The sequence below is a fragment of the Spermophilus citellus genome (genome assembly GCF_964194105.1).
Source record: "Spermophilus citellus genome assembly, chromosome: 2".
Classification (NCBI taxonomy): domain Eukaryota; kingdom Metazoa; phylum Chordata; class Mammalia; order Rodentia; family Sciuridae; genus Spermophilus; species Spermophilus citellus.
In genome coordinates, this window is record NC_138183.1 from 240,266,524 (window position 1) to 240,279,023 (window position 12,500).

The 12,500-nt window shown below is 34.6% G+C and overlaps 1 protein-coding gene across 1 annotated transcript; it reads right to left on the reverse strand.

Moving 5' to 3' along the window:
- Positions 1–4,072: 4,072 nt before the first annotated feature.
- LOC308641825 (olfactory receptor 4P4-like) lies at positions 4,073–5,002 on the reverse strand (the record flags this gene model as incomplete). Its single annotated transcript, XM_081280412.1, has 1 exon — positions 4,073–5,002. The coding sequence occupies one exon, from the start codon at positions 5,000–5,002 to the stop codon at positions 4,073–4,075; it is 930 nt and encodes a 309-aa protein (XP_081136538.1).
- Positions 5,003–12,500: the final 7,498 nt, after the last annotated feature.

Consider the following 12,500-nt stretch of genomic DNA (forward strand, 5'->3'; position numbering starts at 1 on the left):
ACTTTGGTTTGAAGTCCACTTTGTCTGATATGAGGATGGAAGCCCCTGCTTGTTTACACTGTTCATGTGAGTGATATGTTTTTTTCCCAAACTTTCACTTTCAGTCTGTGAATGTCTTTTCCTAGGTGATGAGTCTCTTGAAGACAGCATATTGTTGTGTCTTTGCTTATCATGGAGGGTTTTTATTTCATCTTAAAAGCTGAAGCTTAATTTTGTTGGATATAAAATTCTCTGTTTGCATTCATTTTCTTTCAGAGCTTGGTATATGTTATACCAGTACCTCCTGGCATTGAGGATTTGGGTTCAGAAATCAGCTGAAACCTGAATTGGTTTTCCCCTATATGTAATTTATTTATTTTTTTTGTCTTGTAACTTTTAAAATTCTATCCTTAATGTCGTTATAATATGCCTTGGTGTGGGTCTGCTGTAATTTTGTACATTTGGGGTCCTGTAAGCCTCTTATGGCTAATTTTCCATTTCATTCTTTAGATTTTACAAAGTTTCTGATATTATGTCATTGAAAAGATTATACATTTCTTTGGTTTGTACCTCCATGCCTTTGTCTAGTCCAATAAACCTTAAATTTGGTTTTTTCATGTTATACCATATTTCTTGGAAGTTCAGTTCATGGTTTCTTACCATCTTCTCTGTGCTGTCAACTTTATTTTCAAGAGTATATATTTTGTCTTCATTGCCTAAGTTTCTGTCTTCTAAATGATTTATTGGTGATACTTTCCATTCAATTTTTAATTTGGTTTATTGTTTTCTTCATTTCAAGTATTTCTGTTTGATTGTTTTTTATAATCTTTGCCTCTTTATTAAAGTGATCTTTTACTTCCTGGGTTTTCTCTCTGATATCCTGTATTTCAAAGATCAGTCTAACTATGTATTTCCTTAACTCCTTCTCTGACATTTCTTCTACTGTGTTGTCTATGAATTCTATTGTTGGAACTTCTTGGTTTCTTTTAAGTGCTTTGTTCCATTGTTTTTTACTGTAATGTGTGTGTCTTCCCATCTAGTCTAGCGGTATGTATATGAGGCTGTACAGCTTCTACCCTGAAGTCTTATAGTGTCTCCTAAGGCTTCCGGTACCTCACCTTTAAGGGGGAGACCAGTATTAAGAGCACCCAATGAAACAATATACAACCTGAAACCAAGTAGCTCCTATTAAGGCATCTACAATTTTGTCACAATAGACAAAAATGATCTTTGATTATTAACAATATAATAGTAAATTTACTACAAGAGTCTACCATTTATAATGGTGGATAATGAGGAAACAGACATAGCTTAAGATGTGATGTTCATGAAGGAGGGGGGAATATAGAGGAAAAAATTTATAGTAAGAGCAAGGAAAGAATTAATAGATGTTGGATATTAGTATGAGAATAGTGAGAAAGAGAATCCAGGGAGACAGATAGGAGAGATAAAAAATATATACAGATTTTTTTTAAAGTAAAAATATAAGAATACATAACAAAACTGTAGTATACTATCCAGATATCCTTTTCCTCAATAAAATAATGTGTGGAAAATATTTGATTCAAAATTTGTAGAAGTGTGAGAGACAGGGGAAAAATTTTAAAAAATAAAAAAAATAATAATAAATAAAAATAAAAGAAAGTCTCAATGGAAAGTTGAGCAATTACTTCTGTTGAGTTTCAAAAGTTTTCTCAGCTTCCCTTCTCCATGGATAGGTGGGTTTATCTGAAGTTTGATGCTAGCTCCAGTCCCCTGGGTGCCATACCAATTGGGTGGATGAGCTGATAGCAAGATGTTCTCACACCCTCTTCCAGGCTTTCCACCCATTGTAACTGGTCCCTTATATTTCCATGGACTTTAAGACTCACTGAGCTGGAGAGAGCTCATTTTTTTTCCCAGTTTTTCCAACCTATGTTTCCTCTGTGGAATTGCCCCTATTCTCTAGCTTTTCATAGGTCTACCAGACCCAGACTGACTCATGCAATCTCAGCTGCAATCTGACAGATCTGGGCTTCAGCTTCTCCAGGCTCTGCCTTGCTGCAGTCCTAAGATCTCAATGCCATTTTAACTTTCAGAGAGACCATCAGAGATGTGCTCACACCAAGAAGTGACCATGTAAAGAGGCAGTCAGATGGTGGCCAATAGCACACCTAGCAGAAATAATAAACATATCTCCAGGCCCTGGATGGTGTCCCAAGATGGTGATGGCCACATGTAACCAAACCTGTGTGTACTGTGACAGTGTACTTTCAGGCAGCAGCAGGCAGCATGCAATTTGCTAACAGTTTGTGGGAGGTCTGCTGTGTGGCCATCCGTAAGCCCTTTCATCATCTGGTTATCAGGAGGGCCTGGGTGCGCACTGAGCTACTACTGATCATGTCCTGGGCTGGAGGTTTCTGCACAAGTAGTTCAATGTATCTTAATATCACCTTAATTGTTTTCATTTAGATTTTTCTCTATTCTCTCTTCTGAGTAATTTATTAACACATAGCTTCAGCCCATGAATTACATCTTTAGCTGTTTCCAACCATATTTCTTCCTGTCTTAAGTAATTTTTTAATTGAGTAGTTGTATGGTTGTGAACAAAAGTTAAATAGTTTCTTCATTTTGGGCTTTCTATATGAATAGACTTATTCAAATTATGCCAGAAATAGAAGCCCCTGGAAAGTGCTTATTTTATATATGATATCCTTGTACATGCATGTGGGTATGTTTGAGTGTGGTGGGAATCTGTTGGCAGAAACACATGACTTTTTTGCTTTACTATGAGTCCATGAAGTAGATTTTCTGAGAAAATGAATACAGAATTTACTCAGCTTAATTTAATATATTAAACTGCTCCATTTGCTGCAGAGATCTTATTTCATAAAACTACCAACAATGATTAACAATGTATTAATATTGCTAACATAACTTAATGAGGCATCCCTGAGAGTTATACTTTATTTTTTAACTCCTTGGGTGAACTACTATTTTCAGAGCTTACTTCTTTTTGCCCATGATTGATAGGCATGTTGTGCTAATTAGCATTCCCCATATCCCATTACATAGATCCTACAAGGGCCAGGGACTTCCAGTGTTTCTAAGCTTTTAACTTAAATTATCTTAGTAGTTTACCATGAATAGTAAATATTCTCTTTTTTATTTTAATATTTTTCATTTTGTATCAGTAACACATTATGATAGAGTATTAAAATGAATACACAATACCTTTCTTAAAATGTTAAGTATTAATTACAATACAAAGCATAATGAAAACTGAACAGGAAACACATTATTAACAAGATATGTTCCAAAATGTTCAAAGCAGTACTATACATAATTTCCCTGAAGGGGTAACTACACAAATTCTACCAGTAAGATAATAGAAAAATTACTCATTTTAAATTCATATAATGAGATACTACATGTTATGGAAAATAATTTGATATTTCACAAATTTGAGGAATGATTCTCACAAATCTAATAATGACAAGACAAATACTAAATGCATAATCTGTATCATTCTTATTCTACAAATACAAGGAAAAGTAAATGATTTTAGAGATGAAGATCATGATTTCATGAAGTTATTTATTATTAAGAGGATGAGAAGGATTTCTAGTATAGTGATAATTTCTGCCTCAATCTGGATGCTGATTACTCAATAGTGCTCAGTGTGTGAAAACTTGTGAGTTGTATATTGGTGATAATGGTAATATGTGCAATTATCTGTATTTTTATGTTTCAGTGAAAAGTTTTAAAAAAGGAAAGCAATATTTTCTTCAGCCTTTCAGTACTTGAAGGCATGAAAAGCATACATTTTTTATCATATTACCATATAATCCTTCATTTTAAAGAAATTGTTTCTTTCGCATCTTATGAACACAATCCAATGATTAAGTAAGATTGCACAGGGTACAAATAAAAATAGTGCTCAGTTTGTTGATGATGAATCAAGGCAGGATCATGAAACAACAGATTGGACATATTCCTAGTTTGATCACTTTTCTCTCCAAGCTCTGAGGACAGGAGGATTTCAAGAGTGGGTCTCATGTAAGGTTGTGCTCTCATGGTACCACACCATGAAAAGCAGAAACAATCCACAAGTTTACTTTCTTTTCAGAAGTGTTCGATGACACCAAACTTTCCTCAGAGCATCCTTCATCTCTGTGTTTCTCAGCGTGTAGATCAGAGGGTTGAACATAGGAGCGATAATGGTGTAGAAAAGAGCAAACACTTTGTTTTGTGGGAATGTCGTGGGTGGCCTGAGGTAGATGAATAATGCGGGTGCAAAAAACAGGACCATGACAGTGATGTGGGCACTGCAAGTGGAAAGGGCTTTGCTGCGGCCCTCCCTGGAGCATCCCCTTAGGGTGTACAATATACAAAAATAAGACAACATCAAGACACCAAAAGTCACCAGTGCAATTAACCCTGAATTAGCAATGACTAAGAGACCTATTGTGTGTGTATTAGAACAGGCCAATTTCAGCAAAGGATACACATCACAGAAGTAGTGATCTATCTCATTGGGGCCACAGAAGGGTAAGAAGATGGTAAGAAGAAACTGACTGGCAGAGTGTGCAAATCCCCCAGCACAGCACACCAGGATGATCGTGTTGCACCTCTGTCTGCTCATGATGGCAGCATACTGCAGGGGCTTGCAGATGGCCACATAGCGGTCATAGGCCATCCCCGTGAGGATGAAGATCTCGATGCCTCCAAATAAATGGGTGGTAAACAGCTGGGCCATGCAGTTATTATAGGAAATGATCTTCTGTTCAGCCAGTAAGTCAGTCATTAATTTAGGGGTCACTGTGGATGTGTAGCAAAGGTCAGAGAGCGAGAGGTAATTGAGGAAGAAATACATGGGCTGGCTGATGAGCTGTGAGCATGTGATAGAAACCATTACAAGCACATTTCCCATCCAAATGGCTAAGTAGCAAAGTAAAAATAATACAAAGCAGAGAACTTCTATGTTCTTATTGTGGGAAAGTCCCAGGAGAATAAATACTGTGAGATTATTGCTTTTTTCCATGGTCCAGTTTAGACAGAGCACATTAAATCACCTGAAATGACATTATTGGTGAGCTTAAATCTATCAGTGTTTGCTGAAAAGTGTACTGGTCATTTTCTACTTGATGCACTAACTAGATGTAATTTATTTCATTATGGTATCTCAAAGAATAAAAACCTGGTGTTCAATTAAAATGGCTCTCAAGACTACCTGCAAATACATACTGCTTGATTTCAGATACTTCTTCTGCAAATGGTGATCAACTCTCGCCTTAGTGATCACCAAAGCTTTTGTTCAAACAATATTATTATTTTATTTTTTATCATATCTATTCCTAAATCTTAATAAAATAGTCAATTGATCCCTGTAAAGAATGCTGCTCTGACTTTCTGGGACTCAAAATGCATTATGGGAACAAGTATAAGTCACATAACTAATATTTTTTTCATTATGTACTAACTAATTTAACTGGTTTTGTTACTTGAATACACATTATCTCAAGTCTGTTTTAGAGTTAGTTAGCTTAAAAACTAAACAAATTTACAGGAAAATATTTTAAGATACAATGCTCTCTCTTTAAGAAGCTGAAGCAAGCCTTTTGAAATATTTTTGTGTTATTTGTTTCCTTGTTATTGGTTTTCTCAATGATTTACTGAAAATTATGTGCTGACACTTTAAAACATAGGATAGCTTAATTTGCTAATTAATTCAAGGAGAACAACAAAATCTCATGAACTACCTAATAAACCTAAGAAGAAGTCCCTGATAAGACTATGCTTTGGGAAATGTTATACTAAAATTTGCCCTCAGTGCAGGATAGAATATTTTGGAAGTCAAATTCCTTTTAACCTTGTGATGGGAGGGTATGTATTTTTTTCTGAATTCATCCAATACAATCATTTTATCTATTCCCACAAACTCTCCAGACAGTGACAAATCCATACAGAACTTTGGATTACAAGGAGACCGATTGATTGGACAGGCTCTGTTTTTAGCACAATAACATAATATGCCTTTACTTTGCATGTCAACTGTTTCATCTGTTTGAGTACAAACAACAGGGAACTACATGTCTTGTGCAATATGTATATTTGGGACATTTAAATAATAATGGAATGTGAAGCTGCTTTGTAATTTAAAGTAATATTTGTACACACATTATTATTGAAATATTGGGAGTAATGATTTGATAAATTTTACTCTGAGCATATACAATAACATTTAAGAAGGTTGAAACATTTTGAGTTGAATGTTACTCAAACTCTCAATTTTCCTTTTTTCACACATGGGAAATTTCAATTCTAAATCAATGAAAATATTTGAGTAGTGTGTTTATCATCACCAATCAGTGAAAATCATTTCAAAGTAAAAGGATCTGATCCTATGAACTAACAGTGTTATAGTAGCAAAGACCTTGTTGCTGAAAACTGACACAGAATTATTATCATGTTCCATCAATTTTGGGCTCTACTATTTTAAATTAAAATTATTACTATTAATTCTTACCATATGATCTCAAAATAACTTGTTTGTAATATACATTTTCCTACCCTAATCTTAAATTTAACTTCTTAATCAAACTCTATGTAAAATTTCTCCATAATTCTCCATGATACAAAGTAAATATTGTTACCAACACAATGAATAATTCATTTGTAATGGAAGTTGAATTTCAAAATAAATACATCCATTTTCATATAAAATTTTCAGGAGCATAATTAGATAAGAGGCATATTTTAGAGAAATTGGTTTTAATCTAGCCCAAAAGTGAACTACAGAAATATTTTCCATTAAATAAGAAAAGCTATTTTGTTTCATTTGAAGAAAAATCAACTATTGGTTATATTATCTGATTTGAATTATTCTTAGAAGTGATTTGTATGCCTTTTCGTGTTAATAAACCAAATCATATCAATGTAATTTAAAACTCATCTGAAATATACTGCTTGGCCCATCTTAAGCATAAACAGACTCTTAAATGAAATTTCGTCTCAAAGTAAACCTTAAAGTGTCCCCAGACAGTGTCACTGTATTCATCTGTCTTCACTGATCATGAGATGTCTTCATTGATCTTCATTGATTCCGGTAATCAAGTCATGTCCATTCAGAAGGTGGAGGCTGGTTATTAATTTCTCTACCACACAAGTTTTCTATTTTTTTATGTTTTACTACAACTATGAGTAATTTATGGGCAAAATATAATAGCTCAAGTTTTATGAAAATATAATAATTCATTGTAATTTAGAGACAATCCCCAGTTACATGACTTAACTCAATCACTAACTGTAGATTTTATGTTTGCAAATTTTATAATTTCTCTTTTAAAAGATTTTATTCATTTTAAATATATGAAAATATATGTAACTGAATAATAAGAGGTTTGTTCTGAGACTCAATAATACATGGAAAAGAGGGTTTAAAAAAATAAAATAGTGCATGGATGATGTCATTGTGCTAACATTAATGCATCACGAAATAAAAGAGATAAAAATTACTTTAGGTTTATACACGTGAAGAAACATACATAGTAACATAACCTGTGTTCTGGTCTTAAAACATGAATTTTCTGACCTTGGAGCCTGAGCTCATACACATGTCACTATGGGTCCTGTCCCAAGTTCAAAAACTGTACAGCAACAGGATAAATTGGACATTACCTCTGCCTCTCCAACTTTTGAAATGCGCATAAAGATCCAAGTCCCAGGCAAACCCAGGCTACCTCCTGAATTTCAGTCAGTGTTCCACTCTAGCCATCCAAATTTCCCTTAAAAAAAAAAAAAAAAAAAAAAAAAAAAACAAGCCAAACCAGTTCAGGGTTCTTAGATAGAGAAGCCAACTGTAGAAATAACTGAACCCCAGCTCCTCCCCGGGAGGCAATAGGCCCTTATTCTCTGAAGCATGATTGGAGTGCCAGTTCTCACAGACACGTGGGGATGTGACCTGATATTCTTGCCCATAAGTATCCTCTTTGTAATAGGAGGGAACCAGCTTCAACAATCTCTAAGAATCCTTCCCAAAATGTTGTGCTTTGCACAATTCCAGATGTATTCTTCTTGGTCCAGGTCTATTACCTCTTTAGAATTGTGACAGCGTGTTCCTCTTTACCTGAGGTCCCCAGGTAAACTGGGCAACATCATTCTGATATTGATCTTATTTTTCTAGAATATGATATCCCACCACCACTGGACACTCAGCGCCTCCTGGAACTTCATGTTCTCTTAATCTTAGTCTCTAGGATTTCTGATACTGTTTAAAAATGAGATGCAAATAAGTATGTTTTTTTAACACAGAAGTGAAATGATGTTTTCAACAAATATCACATATTTTTTCAAGTAATGGTAAGAAAGAAAGAAATAATTTACTTGCATAAATTCTTCACTGATTTTGAATGTTCTTTTTTTTTTAGTCTTTTCTGTTTTCTCTTCATTGAAATTACAATCATCCCTTACTATTTAAATTATTTCCTGTGAATTTTGACTTGACATCTTTTGCACAGTGTTACTGATACTTCACTTTCTGTTTTTCCCAATTTATGCATATCGTTTGTATACATATGCAAATCCAAAATGCATATCAGTTTTTAACTACTGTCACATCACTGAATCAAATAATTTACAGAAGGTCACCCCATAAGGAAAAATAAAAGTTTGAAGCAGAAGTTCTTGGCTTTTGAAAAGTAGTTAATCATAGTCTCTAGAGAACCAAATTAGTTTGAGTATTTTCAAGCTCAAATATAAGTAAAACTAGATGTACATTATATTCTAAAGGTACATTTTTTTCTCCCAGAGCTTTGCTTCTTTATAGAATGTGAACACTTCATGCATTCCAAAGTAATCAACTCACCAGTTAGCATCATTTTATATTGAAGTTATTGAGTAATTAAATTATAAATACATTGCAAAAGAAAAAAACATTCTTCTACAGCATGTAGTTCAAATCCTATTCACCACAGAGTTTTTAATGACTGAGAAGTGCTGTTTATGCAGTCTCAGTTTCTTTTTCCCATCTTTATAACCTGAGAAGAAAACTGTAGTTCTCGTCCCCATGTTAAGAAGTGATTCTCACCAATTCCCACACAGTATTTTATCATATTCTCTAGGGAAGAAGTATGTGTCTGTGTGAGCTTCAAGTATTCTTGTATAATGTGAGTTTTCTAGAAAATTATAGACCTGTAGAACTTCCTTTCATTTCAAGTTAAATGTTTTTCAAGAGTACAGTCAAAAATCCTGTAATTTTCCCGTAGTTTTATATAATTTTTTAAAACACTTTTTTTTTTCTTTTGGTACATCTATGCTGAAAACTAGGTTTACTTCTAAGTTCCTCTATGAGCTTCACTAAGAATAGTAAATATTTAACAAACGAGAAAACACCTTGCCAGGCACAGTGGTGCATGCCTGTAACCCCAGTGGCTCAGGAGACTGAGGCAAGAGGGTCATGAGTTCAAACCCAGCTTCAGCAAAAGCAAGGCACTAAGCAATTCAGTGAGACCTTATGTCTAAATAAAATACAAAATAGGGCTGGTGATATGGCTCAGTTGTTGGGTACCCCTGAGTTCAATCCCCAGTACAAAAACAAACAAACAAACATGTACTCACCAGCAGGTTGAGCAAAGGGATGGCATATATCTTTAGAACATCACTAGGACCATGTAATTTAGGTTAGTTAGGATTTCTCAGAAAACAAATCTTTTGATGATTGCATAATTTTCTCTTTACCTCTGTTAGATCATGTTTCCATTATTTACTCTGTTCAAAATTAACATTTCTTCAGCATTCTTTGTTTACTTTTTGCAATATCTTTCTCTATGCCTTTACTTTTAACCATGTCTTATTGTCTTTTAGTTGATATATTTAGATCACACACAATGAAGGTAATTAAAATATATTTGGTTTAAAGCCTGTCATCATACTAATTGTTTTATAAGTTATTCAACTACTTTTGTTCTTTGTTTTATGTAATCTGTTTCACTGGTTTTGACTTAGTTTAAAAATATTGAAGTACTGATGGTGAAGATTTTATCATTACATATTCTTGATGGTGTCCTTTGCTATAAAGAATCTTTTTAGTTTGATATCATCCAATTTATTGACTTTTTTTTTCTAGATTAAATTGAAATTTAGGTTGACTTATGAGGATAGAAACTGGACAAGCAGAGATATATGCATGTACAAGACACATGGGGTTTTTTATTCTGTTTTTCCAGTATTAGGAATTGTAACCAGGGCCTTGCAGATGCAAGGCAAGTGCTCCACCACTGAGCTATATCCCCAGGCCACAGGTATGGGACACAGGCAGATGGCTTCCTGGCATTGATATACATGATGAAAATAATCACTGCATTTTTAAAATTTAATAATAATAATGATAATAATGATAGTTTATTAGAGCTTTATGATTAAACATAGTAGTTGAGTTCATCCCAATAACCTCATACATGCATAGAAATCGATGCCTGATCTCCCCTTTTTATTCTACTAGACTTCCTTTGGATCATCTATTAATTTGTATTTGTTTGTTTCTTTATGTAATCTTATCCTTTCCTCCACCTTCCCTTTATTGTACTCTAGCTTTTGCTTATGAGAGAAAACATTCAACCTTTGAGTTGCTGCATTTGGCTAATTTCGCTTAGCATGATATTCTCCATTTCTATCCTTTTACCATAATTTCATTCTTTTTGATGGCTAAGTAGAACTCTACTATGTGTGTGTGTGTGTGTGTGTGTGTGTGTGTAATATATATATATATATTAATCCATTTATCTCTTGAGGGGTGTCTGGGTTGATTCTCAATTTAATTATTATTTTTTTTATTGGTTGTTCAAAACATTACAAAGCTCTTGACATATCATATTTCATACATTAGATTCAAGTGAGTTATGAACTCCTATTTTTACCCCAAATACAGATTGTAGAATCACAACGGTTACACATCCACATTTTTACATAATGTCATATTAGTAACTGTTGTATTCTGCAACCTTTCCTATCCTCTATTATCCCCCCTCCCCTCCCCTCCCATCTTCTCTATCTCTACCCCATCTACTGTAATTCATTTCTCTCCTTGTTTATTTTCCCATTCCCCTCACAACCTCTTATATGTAATTTTGTGTAACAATGAGGGTCTCCCTCCATTTCCATGCAATTCCCCTTTTGTCTCGCTTTCCCTCCCACCTCATGTCTCTGTTTAATGTTAATCTTTTCTTCCTGCTCTTCCTCCCTGCTCTGTTCTTAGTTGCTCTCATTATATCAAAGAAGACATTTGGTACTTGTTTTTTAGGGATTGTCTAGCTTCACTAAGCATAATCTGCTCTAGTGCCATCCATTTCCCTGTGAATTCCATGATTTTGTCATTTTTTAGTGCTGTGTAATACACCATGGTGTATAAATGCCACATTTTTTTTTATCCATTCATCCATTAAAGGGCATCTGGGTTGGTTCCACAGTCTAGCTATTGTGAATTGTGCTGCTATGAACATCGATGTGGCAGTATCCCTGTAGGACGCTCTTTTAAGGTCTTCAGGGAATAGTCCAAGAAGGGCAATAGCTGGGTCAAATGGTGGTTCAATTCCCAGCTTTCCCAGGAATCTCCCTACTGCTTTCCAAATTGGCCGCACCAATTTGCAGTCCCACCAGCAATGTACAAGAGTACCCTTTTCCCCACATCCTCGCCAGCACTTGTTGTTGTTTGACTTCATAATGGCTTCCAATCTTACTGGAGTGAGATGGTATCTTAGGGTGGTTTTGATTTGCATTTCTCTGACTGCTAGAGATGGTAAGCATTTTTTCATGTACTTTTGATTGATTGTATGTCCTCCTCTGAGAAGTGTCTGTTTAGGTCCTTGGCCCATTTGTTGATTGGGTTATTTGTTATCTTATTGTCTAATTTTTTGAGTTCTTTGTATACTCTGGATATTAGGGCTCTATCTGAAGTGTGAGGAGTAAAAATTTGTTCCTATGATGTAGGCTCCCTATTTACCTCTCTTATTGTTTCTCTTGCTGAGAAAAAAAATTTAGTTTAAGTAAGTTCCATTTGTTGATTCTTGATATTAACTCTTGTGTTATGGGTGTCCTATTAAGGAATTTGGAGCCCGAACCCACAATATGTAGATCGGAGCCAACTTTATCTTCTATCAGACATAGAGTCTCTGATTTGATATCAAGCTCCTTGATCCATTTTGAGTTAACTTTTGTGCATGGTGAGAGGAGGGGATTCAGTTTCATTTTATTGCATATGGATTTCCAGTTTTCCCAACACCATTTGTTGAAGATGCTATCCTTCCTCCATTGCATACTTTTAGCGCCTTTATCAAATATAAGATAGTTGTAACTTTGTGGATGAGTCTCTGTGTCCTCTTTTCTGTACCATAGGTCCACCCGCCTGTTTTGATACCAGTACCATGCTGTTTTTGTTACTATTGCTCTGTAATATAGTTTGAAATCTGGTATTGCTATACCACCTGATTCACACTTCCTGCTTAGAATTGCTTTTGCTATTCTGGGTCTTTTATTTTTCCATATGA